The 17,213-nt window shown below is 40.4% G+C and overlaps 1 protein-coding gene across 6 annotated transcripts in view; it reads left to right on the top strand.

Annotated features, from left to right (window-relative positions):
• Positions 1-17,213, top strand: part of RAB27A (RAB27A, member RAS oncogene family) — a 95,383-nt gene that overhangs the window by 69,548 nt on the left and 8,622 nt on the right. For all 6 annotated transcript variants that reach the window (XM_017881475.1, XM_017881482.1, XM_017881467.1 and 3 more), the window contains 2 exons: positions 482-585; positions 5,740-5,863. In XM_017881475.1, the coding sequence (XP_017736964.1) occupies positions 482-585; positions 5,740-5,863 (228 nt within the window). The remainder of the gene's footprint in view (positions 1-481; positions 586-5,739; positions 5,864-17,213) is intronic.

Raw genomic sequence — 17,213 nt, forward strand, 5'->3', positions numbered from 1 at the left:
GAAGACAGAGAAGACAGGAGGATAAAGCCTTGGAAGGCAGAGTACCAAGACAGAATAGGGTCTGAGTCAAGAGTTTGACCTTCAAGTCAAACAAAGGGCAATCAGAGATAAGAGATCTCTGCATATTCTGAAATTAAAAGATCATGGAACACATTGTAATGTTAAGTCAAGCTTTCACAGAAGGAAAACATACACTATTGCATTTGGCCAAATTAACTCATAATTGTACAATAAATTCTTGGCTGAGACTAAGATCACAAGCTGGTTCTTGCCATCCCTGTCCAGCAGGCTAGGTTTTCAAATCACATGGTCTGTTAACACTTAAACTGATAAAAGTGATAACTATCCTCTACACTTTTGAAATATCACCATGTAGCTTGTCATTGGTAAACTTTGGAAGAGGCTGAAGGCATTGCTTGTAGCTTTATATTTCAGGAGTGGGGCCATGGTTTAACTTACCATTCTGCTTTTATGTTCCTAGGTTTCGTAGCTTAACAACAGCGTTCTTCAGAGATGCTATGGGTTTTCTTCTACTTTTTGATCTGACAAACGAGCAGAGTTTCCTCAATGTCAGAAACTGGATAAGTAAGTGTTATTGTTCCCCAGTGTCCTGCTACACACTCCCCTCTTATTTGTAGAATGTCTTTTTACACTCTACTTCTGTGATATGTTGTTTTGGAGGAGATCTTAGTGCAAATACTATTTTAAGGAGGAAGGTTTTTAGCTTAGGGACAAAGATAATTGAAATACGCTGCTTCTCCCTGGTACTGATAACTTTGATTTGTTGAGTACTTCCTGTGCTCCAGGTACAAAGCAGCACTTTATGTGTGCTGTCCTTTTCAGTCTATCCCACAGAACAGACTCTTCCCATTTTATAGATGAGGAAGTAGAAGCCTAGAGAAGTTAAATCTCTAAGTATCTGCTTGTCTATTGTATGCTATCAATTCTTCTATCATCTCTGGGCATTACATGTATATTACATAGATGAAGATAGCTTTTGAAGACTTAATGGATCATACCCCCGGCTTCATGTCTTTTCTGTGCTTAGAGTCCCCTTCTAGCTTTTAGGGATAGAGCATCTTTCAGGAGGATTCTGCCATGGAAAACTCTACAACTGCATTGGTAAAAGTGGTCCCCAATGCAATATATGTCAATCTTTATTTTGGAGAGATTTTAACCTCCTAAATGGTTCGTAGCCATTTAGAATTCTGCCACTTGACTGCATAACAGCTTTCAAATATATGTTTTTCTTATTTAGTCATATTAGTGTAACCCTAGAGAAGCTATTAGAGAAGCCTGTAATATTAAACTTTTAACATCTAAATCTTTAAAACACCGATTTAAAAGACCTGATACTTAAAATTACTTACTGTTTTGGGATTATGAAAGGGTAATTGGCTATAGTTTAGATAGTAGAAAACCTTATTTTAAAAATGAGTTTGAAAATAATTTAGCGCACTGTGGTTTTCACATAGTTTGTGTCTGATCCTCACAATCACCCTGCGCAAAGATTCGGGTCAGTGTTGCGTCCTTATTTCAGGAGAAGGTCATTGAGCCTTAAAAAGTAATAGACTTATCCAAGGATATGAAGCTTTGGCTGTCAGTTTAATGGCCTTTTATGACCGTTCTCAAGTCAGTTGGCCACTAAGAGTTGAAGAGCTATTAATTACTTTAAATATGAGTTCCCCAAATACAATAATGCTTACTGGGGCTTCACTTCGCTAGATGCCTGGCTGAGTTGCATACCTCATTATTTCCCTTGTAGCTGAATGACAGTGGCTACTTAAGGTCCCTTACTCTCAGCCCATGCTTATCATCCCTCCTTTGCATGATCAGAACAAGTTCTGGGGTTTTTTAAAATCAACCATTTTTTTTTTTTTTTTTTTTTTTGAGGCAGAGTCTCACTCTGTCGCCCGGGCTGGAGTGCAGTGGCCGGATCTCAGCTCACTGCAAGCTCCGCCTCCCGGGTTTACGCCATTCTCCTGCCTCAGCCTCCCGAGTAGCTGGGACTACAGGCGCCCGCCACTTCGCCCGGCTAGTTTTGTATTTTAGTAGAGACGGGGTTTCACCGTGTTAGCCAGGATGGTCTCGATCTCCTGACCTCGTGATCCACCCGTCTCGGCCTCCCAAAGTGCTGGGATTACAGGCTTGAGCCACCGCGCCCGGCCCTAAATCAACCATTTTATAAGGATCACTAGAGAGTGCTCATAGAATCTTAGCATCGAAAAATAGCCCACCTGTTTTTCACAGGTAGACACTAAAACTCTGAGACATTAGATAAATATTGCCTATCCTGACTAACTAGTTGGATAAAGAACAAAATTATGTGAAAATATGTATACACATTTATGCATTTTGTTTTCCTTAGTAAAAGAATCCTTATTGCTCAATTAGATAAAGAACATTTATATGTATTGAGGATTTTATGTGTTTAATGGAAAGTATTCTGCACCCCTTACCATTTAAACAAAAAGGTATAATGTTCAGTGTCAGAAGTGGTAATATCAAATCTTAATTAGGAATAAACATTTGTTAATTATCTGTACTTTTAATTTTTCCTCTTCCTGTAAGCATTTTGACTATTATAAGGATCATTCATTTCTTATCTTTTTTTTTATTTTTATTTTTCAGAGGGAGTTTCTGCTCTTGTTTCCCAGGCTGGAGTGCAGTGGTGCGGTCTCGGCTCACTGCAACCTCCGCCTCCTGGGTTCAAGTGATTCTCCTGCCTCAGCCTCCCAAGTAGCTGGGATTACTGGTGCACACCACCACACCCAGCTAATTTTTGTATTTTTGTAGAGACTGGGTTTCACCACGTTAGCCAGGCTAGTCTCCAACTCCTGACCTCAGGTGATCCGCCCGCCTTGGCCTCCCAAAGTGCTGGGATTATAGGCGTGAGCCACAGTGCCGGCCCATTTCTTATCTTTTAATTAAAATAATAGCTTAATACACACAAATACACACACGCGTGCACACACACGCACACACATAAATATCAGTGGTGAGTGCCAGAACACAGTGTTGCGTTAAAGAAGTAGCTGACTCATGGGCCCTGATTGGCCTGGGAGAGGAGAGCAGGTCTATATACCCTCCCCTTTCCCTTTGCTCCTTGCAGACCCTTCCCTCTCACTCAATCTCTCCATACCCTCCTGACAAGGGTGATAAAAGTCTAAAGTAAGCCCCACTCAGTTGAGGAGACAGAACAGAGGCTCAGTCCTCTGGGCCTGGATTGAAATCTGAAAGGAATTTGGTAGTGTGGTAGTCACTGCCCTGTCTTCCTGGAGTTCAGAGGAGTAAGCAAGTCATGCCCAGTGCTAGTGTGTTTCCTAAGGAAACTTTAAAGTAGCCTACATTTCTAAACTTTCTTGGGTAGATTCACGTAAGTGGTGCAAGAACCCAACAGTATATATTTTACTTATTTTTACCTCTTTATTTTTTATTCTCATTATTCTTTCTGTCTGAAAACCCTTTCCACACCTGCCCCAATTTTTTTTTTTTTTTTTGAGAAGGAGTCTTGCTCTGTCACCCAGGCTGGAGTGCAGTGGCCGGATCTCAGCTCACTGCAAGCTCCGCTGCCCGGGTTTATGCCATTCTCCTGCCTCAGCCTCCCGAGTAGCTGGGACTACAGGCGACCACCACCTCACCCAGCTAGTTTTTTGTATTTTTTAGTAGAGACGGGGTTTCACCATGTTAGCCAGGATGGTCTCGATCTCCTGACCTCGTGATCCGCCCGTCTCCGCCTCCCAAAGTGCTGGGATTACAGGCTTGAGCCACTGCGCCCGGTCACCTGCCCCCATTTTTTAACCAACTGGAGTTCTGCTTGTTCTTTAAAACCTAGCAAAGATGGCCTCTGAGATTTCCTGTGATAAGCTTAGTTGTGTTAGATGTTTTCCCTCCTCTTAACCCCTATTACATTTTATACTGTTTATAGGGTCCTTATCACGTCCAGTACCAGATCGTAGTTATTTATGTAGGTGACTTTTTTCTTAGTGAAGTTTTTAAAATAACTGATTAATTTACGATAAACACAATCTTGGTAGAAAATTAGGAAAATGAGACAAAAGAAGAAATCACCAATAATCATGCTTCCTAGACTGCCCAAAATAAATGCTGTTAACCAGAATTCCTGGTGATACTTATATGCTCTTCTAAATGCTTTAATATATTAACTTAGTAGTTCTTAAATGTGAATATGCATCTCAGTCACCTGGTGGACTTTTAAAAACACAGATATCTAGCCCCATTTCCAGCATTCCTGATTCAGTAGAGCTGGGGTGGGACTTGAGACTTGGCATGTCAGCAAATTCTTAGGTTATGCTAAGGCTGGTGGCTCACAGTCTTTACCTGCAGAATCGCTGGATTAATTCATTTTAATCCTTACCTTGACTGTATAAAGTAAGTAGTATCATTATCACCATTTACAGATGAGGAAATTGAGGCAGTCAACTAACTTCATCAGGGTCACATAGCTAGTAAATGGCAGAGCCAGGATTCAACCCTAGGTACACTGGATTCTGAGTCCTTGCTCATAGCCATCACACTGGGCATGAACCCTAGAACGCCTTATAAGGCATTAACAGAGCACAGAACCACTCTGGAGACCAGAAAGATAATGAGGTAACCATGAAGCAAGTCTTGAAGGAAGGTTGTGGTTAAGTATTCAATGATGTGGGAACAGCGTATGTAACAACCTGGAGGAAAGAAAGGGCATGGCTTTTCATGAAATGGTACACAGTTTAGTCTCTCCTCTGTAGGTGTTATTACCCCACTTGCCCCATGAGGGCAAAGAACTGTTGTGAAATTCCATGCAGAGTATCAAGCCTGTGGTAATGCTCAGTAAACACCTACCTCCTTGACTTTCTCATGATAAGATATAATGAACACGACTTCATAATGAGGAACTAAAATGTCCACACTTTTCTGGTTAACCATGATGAAAACATAAATTAGGCCATAAACTTTGAAGTATGACTTACTGTGAAAGTTTAGGCCTTAATTTTATTCTGGGGTTGATGAATAAGAAATGAGGTGTTATTTTCCTACTTTGAAAGATTAAACTATTTAGCTTAGTGAAGCTCTTTGGTTTGAGTCAATTGCTTTTTATAATTGTGCCTATTTGCAGGTTTTCAGGTGAAATAAATGCTGTGGAATAAGAATTATAGTCCTCTGCTTCCACTTGGTTTTGGTGACAGAATCATTTACTGTTTATTCTGGGTCTTTTCTTCTCGTTGAAGCCTGTATCTTGTTTGTTTTAAATGAATTGATTCTGCCCTAGGATAATAGAAAATGTGAAAACATTTTGGATAGAAATAGATTAGTTTGGAGAAAACAATTCTTTTAGAAATGTCATTGCTATGGAGAAAAAAACACATAAAAACAGTTTTAAGATTAGCAATAAACCCTAGGAACTCCTCCAAGTTTCTTTTCAAATAGCCATCATAAAAAAGAAGGGTGTTTTGTATGTGTATGTGCACATGTAGGCCCTCACACTTGAGAGGTAGTACATTCTCTTATCAACTCTCTGATATCAATAAACTGGGATGTGTGCTTAAGAATGGTTTTATATTTCTGCCCCAACTATTCAGCTTTACAGATAAGATTATTGATGCTTTGAAAGCATTATATCAATTCCCAATATCTATATATACATTACAGTCTTCAAAGCACTTTTGCGTGTTTTGTTCATTGATCATACACTTACATTATTATTTACTTATATAATAAACTTTCATATATTAATAGGCCAGCTACAGATGCATGCATATTGTGAAAACCCAGATATTGTTCTATGTGGAAACAAGAGTGATCTGGAGGACCAGAGAGCAGTGAAAGAGGAGGAAGCCATAGCACTCGCAGAGAAATATGGGTGAGTATTTTTGTGGAGAAGTCTAGAGAAAACATTTTCGATATAAACATTAGCAGGAGAATGGTAATGAAAAAGACAAAAGTGGGAAATTAAAGCAAAACCTCAGCCATAGGCCTTGGGGCATGTTGAATGTTTCCTTTTTATATTATATGATAGTAGGATCCTTTGAAAATGCATGTGGCAAGGGCTTCCTTCGGTGCTTTGGTCCCATTTTCTCAAGCTCTTGGCATTTGCAGAGAGACAACTTTGAGTTGTCTCAGAGGCACCTTAAGAGTGTAAGGTCTTCTTTCCAAGATGCAAATAGGAGACTCCTGGGGTAAAGAAATCCTCCATGTTAAGCAAGGAAATTTCTTTTTTCTTTTCCTTTCTTTTCTTTTTTCTTTTTTTTGAGACAGAGTCTCACTCTGTTGCCTAGGCTGGAGTGCAGTGGCATAATCTCAGCTCACTGCAACCTCTGCCTCCCGGGTTCAAGCGATTCTCCTACCTCAGCCTCCCAAGTAGCTGGGACTATAGGAGTCCACCACCACGCCTGGCTAATTTTTGTATTTTTAGTAGAGACGGGGGTTTCACCATATTGGCCAGGCTGGTCTTGAACTCCTGACCTTGTAATCCACCCACCTCAGCCTCCCAAAGTGCTGGGATTACAGGCATGAGCCACCACACCCAGCCTCAGCAAGGAAATTTCAAAGCCACTTCATATACTATTATAGAGAACGCTAGCGTATAAGAAGAGCTTATTGGTTATTGCAGACTAGGTGCTGGTTTTGAAATTTCTATGCTGGGAGAGGAGTGTGAGATCTCTTTCGGCTTAGTCTATGGTCTTGTGGTGCAGGGTCGGCAAAATACTGTCGTTCTCCTTGAGTTCTGGGAATAGGATCATAGCAGCAGCAGCAGCATGAATTGGACATGAAAGAAGTGGTCAGCTGCTGCTTATTAAAGTATTAAAGTGTTAAGGGTGCCTCTAAAAGGAATTTGTACTTTACTTTCTTTCTACCTCTCATACAATGAGAACCCATATGTAAATTCAAACCCTTACTAGCATTAAAAGAGGAAGGAAGCAAGTGGGTTGAGAAGGGAGGGGAGGGAAATAGAGATGGTGTAGATGGCGTAGGGGATGTTACCCAGCTTGTGGCCTTGGTGGTTGGCAGAATCCAAGGAGGCCAAGGAAAAACCTTTCCCTTTTTATTGTGTGATCTTCTTTATTCTCTCTTTGGTTGATAGAGGTTCGGAAAGCTGGTAGGGTTTCTACTGCGAAGGGATGGGGAGGATAGGTTGGCCAGGTAGGAAGAAGCCGGACTCTGGAGAGGTTTGAATACCAGGTAAGGAGATTAGATTTGATTCCTGGGGGACTGGGAGTTGCTGAAAGTCTTTGAGCATGGAGGGATGTTATGTTTACATTTCCAGATCAGTCTAGAGGCTGTATAGGTGGAGAGAGAGGAAAGACTAGAGATTGATAGATTGCAGTGGTCTGTGAGGTGGGCAGAGGCTAGCTTTGTGAAAAAGGAAAAGGAAGAATAAATCAGGAAAAACACATAGAGTGGGGCAGGATTTTAAGTTTTTTTCAAGTCTAGCTCAGCTAAAGGACTCCCCTCCACTATAGGCTTACTCTGGCAAGGATTTGCAATTGCATGTAGAGGTTTTTACCCTAGGGCAGATGGTGTTTAACCATGTTAGAAACATCCAGAGAACTTTTAACCCATGCTCATGTCTGGGCTTCACCTCTGATCATCAGCCATAATTGGTCTGGAGGAGTTTCTCTGGCAGGGTTCAACTGAAGAAGCGTACCTATACATGAAGGGCTCTGTTACAGGAATTTGAGCATATGCAATTGTGGGAGCTGGGTAAGTACTCTCTGTAAGGTGTTGTCTTTGTGTCTGATGCTGAAGTTTTGAAGGACAGGACAGGCAGACAGGAAGGGAAGAAGGATGTGAAGTGGGTAATAGATGGAAAAAGTGAGAACCAGCTTGTGCCCATGGTGAGGGACTAAAACCCATGTCACTTCCTGTTGCTTCTGACCTGGCTGGTGTGGGTGTCCTGCAGAAACTGGGGCCCTTTGTCAGAGGGCTAACAACATTCACCTGGCCCAGGTGCAGGTCTAGTTGCAGGTTTATGCCAACAAGATGAGCCAGCAGATAAGCGACAATGTATGAGGGCTATGAAATGGATGTTGCTTCACTTCCCACCCCCAAAATTGCCCCCAAATCTCTTTTGTGGCCCACTCTAACCAGACAGGGAATTCTGGGAAATGTTGTTTAGCCTAGCCAAGTTGACTTATTACAAAGCCTGGGCATTGGTATCTTTTAAAAGCTCCCCACGTGATCTTCATGTGCAATGGTTGAGAACCCGTGACTTAGGTGATTCTGAGGCAGAGGTTGACAGAGCCTTACCAGCCATTCTGAAATGTCCCCGTGCTCCCCTGAGAGGCACTCATGTAATGTAGTAGAAAAGAAACAGGGAGAGATCAGATACCACAGAGAATACTGAAGTGTTGAAGCTGTGAGGTGTGTTGCAATGGGTAAGGAGGAAGTAAGTGATGAAGCAATGGAAACCATGGATCTAGAGCATTCTTTTGAGAGTATGTCAGTAAATGCAAAAAAAAAAAAAAAAAGGGAAAAAAGCAGTTAGAGGAGTTAGCTAGATCAAACAAGCACATTCGAGTATATTCTCAAGTACTGGGCGGGGAGGGTCAGGCTTGACCTCTTGTCCCTGTGGGCATTTTCAGCCCTTTGCTTGTTTCCTGTGCCTGGTTCTTAGGATTCCACAGCCTGTCTGGTATCACAGAACCTAACCTTTCCTTCTGTCATATGGGGTATGTGAGGGATGACCTGTGCCCAGGTCACTATGGTTATGGAGTATTTCATAGAGAGAAGCTCAATCTATAGTTTTTGAATTGGGTTAAAATGAGAAAAGAGGATTTAGCAGATAATGATTGAAAGTCTTGAAGAAAGAAAAGGGCTGAAAACAGAGTCCCTTAGAATATACAGAAAGCATAACATGTAGTTCGGTAGGCTGTTTGACACTTTCAGAGGAAAATATGATGGAACAATTTGGTTCACATGCATTTCACAAATATGGCATATAACTTTAATGATTATTTCCACAGGTGTTTTGTTTCATTCTTATAACATTTACATTGGTTGCACATGCACTAAAGGACTATATTGTTTAGTTTAACCATGTGCTAACAGTCAGAAAACAGGATAAAGTTTATGGCATGTCTTCATATAATTTGTATGTTGTTTGATAAATTTATATTATTTTTTGTTACTATTTTGCTGTCTTCTATTCTCAATTCATAAAAACAGATCATTGGGGCCAGGTGCGGTGGCTCATGTCTGCAATGCCAGCACTTTGTGAGGCCAAGGCAGGTGGATCACCTGAGTTCGGGAGTTCTAGACCAGCCTGGCCAACATGGTGAAATCCCATCTCTACTAAAAATACAAAAAAATTAGCTGGGTGTGGTGGCAGGCACCTGTAATCCCAGCTACTCAGGAGGCTGAGGCAGGAGAATCGCTTGAACCCTGATGAGGCAGAGGTTGCAGTGAGTCAAGATCGCACCATTGCACTCCAGCCTGGGCAACAAGAGCAAAACTCAGTCTTAAAAAACAAACAAACAAAAATAAACAAATTAAAAAAAAACCCAGATCATTGGTTTACAGGTGGTTCTCTGGAATAGACATGCATTCAAAGAATAAAAAACCATGTCTCAGAAGAACTTTGTAAGCCTAATGAAGAACACTGCAGTACGAATATGGAATATTAATCTGTGTGTGCTGGGACAAGTAAATTTGAGAATGAGGAATTCATACAACAGACAAAAATGTAAAGGGCAAATTGTATGCATGATAATGAATATCAGAAAAAAAAATTTGTAGTGACCTGAGTCTACCCCTAATTTTCCATGTTTTTTTTTTTGTTTGTTTGTTTGTTTGTTTTTGTTCTTGCCGTGAAACTTGGTTAAATTGTAATATGAAGCTCTCAGGTCACTTCCTAACAAATCAAAGTGATCTCTATGGTAAACCAATTGAATTTTCCTGGAACAAATGCAACATAATGGTTTCTAGTGTATTATATTGAGTGATATTGTCAATGAAGTTAGAGAAGAGAACAAAACAAAGTTGTTCAAATTTGCGCTTCTGCCAGCCAAATGATTACAGTTCACATGGTTCCTGAAACACTTTAAAAAGATAGCTACGAAGTCAGTGACAAATAGAAGAGAAAGCAGAATGAAATATTGGCAACATTCCTCTTTCAGAAGGTACTATTAGATCTCAAGCTTCAGTGCGCATCAGAATCAGTCACCTGAACGCTGGGTCCCACAGTTTCTGATTCAGTAGGTCTGGGTTGGAGCCCAGAAATTTACACTGATGATCAGTTTCCAGATATTGCTGCTGCTGGTTCAAGACAACACTTTGAGTTCCTATCACATACGCACGCTAGCAGATATTTTGCTTGACAGGTGAGCATGCTAGCGGTATTTTCTTTGGACAAAGTCAACCTTGTACAGGATATGAACCAGTTGTCTACTTGTGCCATGCATGAATGAGTGAAATACGCTCAATGACTTCTCATTGGAAAATCCATGCTAAAGAGAGGAAGATTTTTTTCTCGCCCAGTTAATTACATCCCGTATGATGTAGGCTGGGAAGGGACTGTGGCATTGGTAGTGAGGGAGCACCAACCACAAGTGAGCAGACAAGGGCTTCACTCTGTGACTAAATGTGGTTGCATTGAAATGTCTGTCCACACTTTATTCAGAGGATAGTTGGTGGTATAATAAGCCTTTGTTTTTGATTCAGAGTTGAGGAAAATAGAGAAAAATGTGAATATGATCTAAAGCCAGGCACGGTGGCTCATGCCTGTAATCCCAGCACTTTGGGAGGCCGAGGTGGGTGGATCACCTGAACTCAGGAGTTCGAGACCAGCCTGGCCAACATGGTGAAACCCCATCTCTACAAAAATATAAAAATTAGCTGGGCATGATGGAGGGTGCCTGTAATCCCAGCTACTTGGGAGGCTGAGGCAGAAGAATCATTTGAACCCAGGAGGCAGAGATTGCAGTGAGCCGAGATCACACCATTGTACTCCAGCCTGGGCAACAGAGCGAGACTCTGTCTCTTAAAAAAAAAAAAAAAGAAAAAAAGAATATGAATTAAGAATGAAAACTGAATGTACATATTTTGTGTGCTGTGCAAAGAAATGGGCAGCAAATTTAAGATGTTGTTCTCCCTACTGAAGGCTGCTGGTTATTGCTGAGGAAGATGCTCAAGAGTTTCTGGAATGAAAGAGGAATTAAAAATATTTATTTACAACATTAATAATATCAGTATGGATCGTTTCAGGGATTTCAAGTAGCTTAGTTCAACAGCATGCTCAGTGTCTTCCCTAGTTTGAACTAGATGAAATGTGGTACAAATAGCTTGATCTCTAATAGTTTAATTCTTTACAAACTTGATTACATCTTTTCTTGATTTGAGAAATAACTTAGCGATGTAGCATTGGGCATGTTCGAAAAGTACACAAATAAGCCATAATCAAACATAAAAGACTGATTTGCAGAGCTCCATTTAACTCAGCAGAGGATCTGGATTTCATTTGCCACCATCTCCCAGGTTCAAACAGTCAGCACAGCAGCTGTTTCCTGGAAATGTTGTTCAATTAGCATCCAACAGGCTATGAAAAGGAGTGTGAAACTCACTTCTCACTTTAGTGAGACATTTCTTCATAATTTCTAGATCCACATGGGAGCCAAATATCTAGAGTCATTTGACCACCAAACCTACTCGCTGTCATTCCTGGCAACCTCTGACTGAGATTTAGGATCTTCTAGTTTTGTGAGAATAAAGAATGGAAAAGAAATCAGAATGCTGACCTACGCCACAAGCAAGATCTTGGTGAAAAACTGCAAATGCTCATGCCCCTCTCAATGATTTGAATCTGTTTACTTACATTTTTTATTTTGAAATTTATGATTAATCTACTTTTGGAAAATGCATTATAATTGATGGTCTGCATGTACTCCAAATGGCCTTTCAGTGGCCACTTACAGACTGATAATACGATTAGCAGCACTGATAATACGATTAGCAGCACATTTTTTTGGCTTTCGCAATAGGGCTCCATGGTGGTGCTACATTAGCACCACCATGTGGAGAGAAGGAACAATAGCAATCTTTCTATGGTTAAAATGGGGACAATATATTCTCTTGATTTTTTTTTTTTTTTTTTTTTTGAGTTGGAGTCTAGCTCTGTCACCCAGCTGGAGTGCAATGGCACGATCTCGGCTCACTCTAACCTCTGCCTCCCAGGTTCAAGCGATTCTCTTGCCTCAGCCTCCCGAGTAGCTGGGGCTACAGATGTGCACCACCATGCCCAGCTAATTTTTATATATATATTTTTAGTAAAGATGGGGTTTCACCATGTTAGCCAGGTTGGTCTTGAACTTTTGGCCTCAAGTGATCCACCCATCTTGGCCTCCCAAAGTGCTGGGATTACAGGTGAGCCACCGCGTCCAGCCTGGAACATGATTTTCTTATGGAAAGAAAGTCTTAATTCAGGGTCTTTTCTATGGCTCTCATCTAGTTTGCTAGATGAGATTATAGCTCAATACTACTCTGGCACAGTGCTGAGAGTGGAGTGAACTCTATTCACTTATTCCTGTAGAAATGAAAATCTTACTGCCTCAAATTGCTCAGAAAACTCTGAATGATTAGTCTAAAGATTTTAAAGTTGTTAACTTGACTCCTGGTCCCATGACCTAGAGGTTTACAAATGGCAAGAAAATAATACTTTTAACTGAAAGAAGTTTGTTACTTGAATTTGGAGTTACAAATCTAAACTATGTCTTGTTAATATTGTGCATCTTTTAGCATGAGTAACTTGAAAAGTTAGAACTCTTATACCTTGAAATTATACCAATTAAATATTTGCTTAAGTTAATAAACAGTGGACAGTAGCTCACAGCTCTGCTAGAAGCGTCAGTCATTTAGACCTCAGTATTAATCAGTAGAGTAAGATCCATTTTCTTCCAGCATTTAATGAAGATTGCTTGGAAAGTGAGGAGTTTGATGAGGAGTGAGGGAGGCAAATGCTTTGGGGCATGAAGCACTTTGGCCAGGATGGGTCTGAGTGCAGCATCTCTGATGTAGGGAGGCATGGTCCCAAGTACCAGAATTAGAGCAGTGTTGTGGATTTTATAGATCAGCTACACTGTTGATTAAACCAATGTTCTTGGTTAGTCTGCAAATTTATTTTTATTTTTATTTCACACAACACACAGACTGAGAATTTAATGTTTACCATGTTGCTAGTGACATTGCATTTTTGGGATGATGTATTCTGAGTTTTGTTTTCTTTTCTGAGACAGAGTCTCCCTCTGTTGCTCAGGCTGGAGTGCAGTGGCACCATCTCAGCTCACTGCAACCTCTGCCTCCTGGGTTCAAGAGATCCTCCTGTCTCAGCCTCCCTAGTAGCTGGGACTACAGGCACATGCCACCATGCCCACCTAATTTTTGTATTTTTAGTAGAGACGGGGTTTCACCATGTTGGCCAGGCTAATCTCGAACTCCTGACCTCAGGTGATCCACCTGCCTCAGCCTCTCAAAGTGCCGGGTTTTACAGGTGTGAGCCACTGCCTGGCTGTGTTCTGAGTTTTAAACAACATAATTACAAATAAGCTTTTATCACCTAACCCAATTCTGTGTTGGAAATAGGAAACATTTATTGTTTGTACTATGTGTCAGGTTCTGATCTAAGTGCTTTAAATATTAACTCATTTAATCCTTACAAGAAGACATTGATGTTATTTGGTATTACAGATGAAGCAGCAGAGGCACAGAGGTTAAACTTTTGTCAGAATCACAGTCGGTAAGATGTAGTACTAGGATTTGAATCCAGGCAGCCTGACTCCAGAGGTTATGACTTTTTTTTTTTTTTTCTTTTGAGATGGAGTCTCCCTCTGTTGCCCAGGCTGGAGTGCAGTGGCGTGATCTCGGCTAGCTGCAACCTCCGCCTCCTGGGTTAAAGTGATTCTCCTGCCTCAGCCTCCTGAGTAGCTGGGATACAGGCACCTGCCACCATGCCTGGCTAATTTTTGTATTTTTAGTAGAGATGGGGTTTCTGGTCTTGAACTCCTGACCTCAGGTGATCCACCCGCCTCAGCCTCCCAAAGTGCTGGGATTACAGGCGTGAGCCACCATGCCCAGCCTGAGGTTATAACTCTTAACCATTGATTCATGCTGTCGATAACTTCCATGCATAGGTTTTATAGTTTTTAAAGTACTTTCAACTATGTTTTCTCATTTATTCCTCAAAATGATGGTGAGGTAATTTTAGGAGCCGTGGAGGAAAATTAAGGAATCAAATGAGGCTGGAGACCCTGGAGTTGGAAAGATATTTATAACTGATTTTGAGAGAATTTTTTAAATGAAGTATACATTATTGTGATTTAGTATTTTAAAAAAGTTTACTGTTCAACTACTTTTAAAATATTTCCAATTTATTCTGTTGGGGAGATCCGAGTTTTCAACTGCTTTTCATGTAATGTATTTCTGAAAGGTGATAGAATGGTCAAGCCCTCTCCTTAAGTATAAGAAATGTTCTGTGGACATTAACTGATTTTTAATGGATATAATTGAGAAAGATCATAATGAAGAAAATGTAACTATTTATATTTTGAAAAATCTCATTCTAAAATTCTATTCTTGTAGCAATGGCATCACAAACTATCCCCAGGATTTTAGCTCAATAATATTATAGATTCTTGAAAATAAACACTTATTGACTCCAGTCACAAATGATTGCCTCTTCAAGTTATTAATCAAATATTACATGTGACTAGTGGGGGACAGAGATGCATTATCTTCATTTCGTGGGCAAGGTGATAGATGAAGATGGAGGAAAAAAGATTGACAGTAAGTAAGAGGCAAGCAGGAAATTTAAAAACTGCTAAGACCATGTCATTTTTCCCAACAAACTTTTTTCTGATTAAGATATTTTAGAGTCAGCAAATAAAAGGATGATAGAAGATGAGCGTGGTAGACTTAGTGGAGCAACTCTGCCTTGCAGAACTCACAGGTGGGTGGATAAACACTCAAATGAGGTGATAGTTTCTCAACCAGTTTTTAATAGCTGTCCTAAAACAGAGAATTGCAGAGATTCAGTTGCAAGGCCTTTTCACCTCCTGGAGGAAGTTACCAAATAATAAGACAGCATTACTGAGGCATCATAATGGAAAAATAGCCTAATGTCCCTGCACATATATCCTCTAAATCAGTGGTCCCCAACCTTTTTGGCACCGGGAACCAGTTTCGTGGAAGATAATCTTTCCATGGACCAGTGGAGGTGAGGGTGGTTTTGGAATGATTCAAACATAGTACATTTATTGTGCACTTTGTTTCTATTATTATTACATTACAATATATAATGAAATAATTATATGGCTCACCATAATGTAGAATCAGTGGGAGCTCTGAGCTTGTTTTCCTGCAACTGGACAGTCCCATCTGGGGGTGATAGGAGACAGTGACAGATCATCAGGCATTAGATTCTCATAGGAGAGTACAACCTAGATCCTTCACATGTGCAGTTCACAATATGGCTTGTGCTCCTATGAGAATCTAATGACGCTGCTAATCTGACAGGAGACAGAGCTCAGGTGGTAATGCGAGTGATGGCGAGCAGCTGTAAATACAGATGAAACTTTACTTGCTTGCTGGCCCCCTGCTTACCTCCTGCTGTGTGGCCTGGTTCCTAACAGGCCATGGATTGGTACCAGTCTATGGCCTGGGGATTGGGAACCCCTGATCGAAATATGCTTCTTAGTAACGTCAGAAGTGAAAGAGTTCTGAAAAGATCTGTAAAAGCATTAAGAAGTTAAAAAAGAAAACTTTACCAAGCTCTCATATAGAAGCTGTTACTGGCCAAGAAAGAATAAAAGAGTAAAGTAAATTGTAATCAGAGTCACTGATGTAGTTGTTTACATGCTATAAGAATACAGAAAAACAAAAACATTCTTTAAGAAAAGTAATCGTGGAGGACTTTAAAGTTCTAATTTTACTGAATTCAACTGCAGGACTCCCTGAGATGATAAAATAACTGCTTTGTTGTTTTGATATCCAAGAGCATTTTGGTTAGATTCCTCACAAATGGTCACAATGAAGTCAACAGTTGAAGGAAATACAATGATATCATGACTTTCATGGCTTTATTGAAAAGCAAGATGAATTTGTCAGGCGATTAATCCTGTTGCAAAGACCATCTCAAATGTATAAAGGATGACTTCGACAAGAAGACTGATTTCTCAAGATTATGTGAAAAACAGCCATACAGTTTTGAAGCAATGCTTTGTGAGTTATTTAAAAATTACACCTGTACCACAGGTCTCTGGATAACAAAACAAATGTATACTTAAGATTTGATGGGCCGGGCGTGGTGGCTCACGCCTGTAATCCCAGCACTTTGGGAGGCTGAGGGAGCAGGTAGATCACGCAGTCAGCCAATCAAGACCATCCTGGATAACATGGTGAAACCCCGTCTCTACTAAAATTACAAAAAAAATTAGCCGGGCATTGGTGGCGGGCGCCTGTGAGTCCCAAAGCTACTCGGAGGCAGAGGCCAGAGAATGGCGTGAACCCGAGAGTGGAGCTTGCAGTGAGCCAACGATGATGCCACTGTACTCCAGCCTGGGCAACGAATGAGGACTCTGTCTCAATAAAAAAAAAAAAAAAAAAAAAAATAAAAAAAAAAAAAAAAAAAAAGATTTGATTGCTCTGATGCTGTAAAATTCAGAATGTCTTCAAGTGTATGGTCCAGAAATATAGTCTGGAGTTGGTAAGTGGCAAAGCCTTTGATAAACATGGCCAGTGACCTCTGATTACTCCCCAAAGCCAGCGTTTTTTTCTTGTGTGGTGCATACAATTTATTTATTTTGAAAACCCTCATACTAGTTTGGAATCAGTAGAACCTATGGTTAAGATGGCTGCATTGGAATTAGCTGTGGACCCATATCCTAACTCCACTACTTTGTAGCATTGTGAATTGGGCAAGTTCCTTTCATCTTTCTCAGCCTTAATCATTTGTGAAATGGGAATATTGTGTTCCTGAATACAGTAGTCATTATATTTAGTGAATCATGCATGTAAGACACGTAGTACTGGGTAGCTCAAGAAATAATTTTTGTTATTATTTTCTTCCATTTTAAATGACTCATATGTATCAGCTTGTTTCAATTCAGGCAAACCAGAACACTCTGAAGAGAATATACAAGAAATCCCTGAAGCAGAAAAGGGGGAAAAGCTAAGAAAAAAAAAAAAGAAATAGTTATAGTCCAGAAAACTCATTTAATAAAATA

The sequence above is a fragment of the Rhinopithecus bieti genome, unplaced genomic scaffold, assembly GCF_001698545.2.
Source record: "Rhinopithecus bieti isolate Rb0 unplaced genomic scaffold, ASM169854v2 scaffold_1106, whole genome shotgun sequence".
NCBI classification, from domain to species: Eukaryota; Metazoa; Chordata; class Mammalia; order Primates; family Cercopithecidae; genus Rhinopithecus; species Rhinopithecus bieti.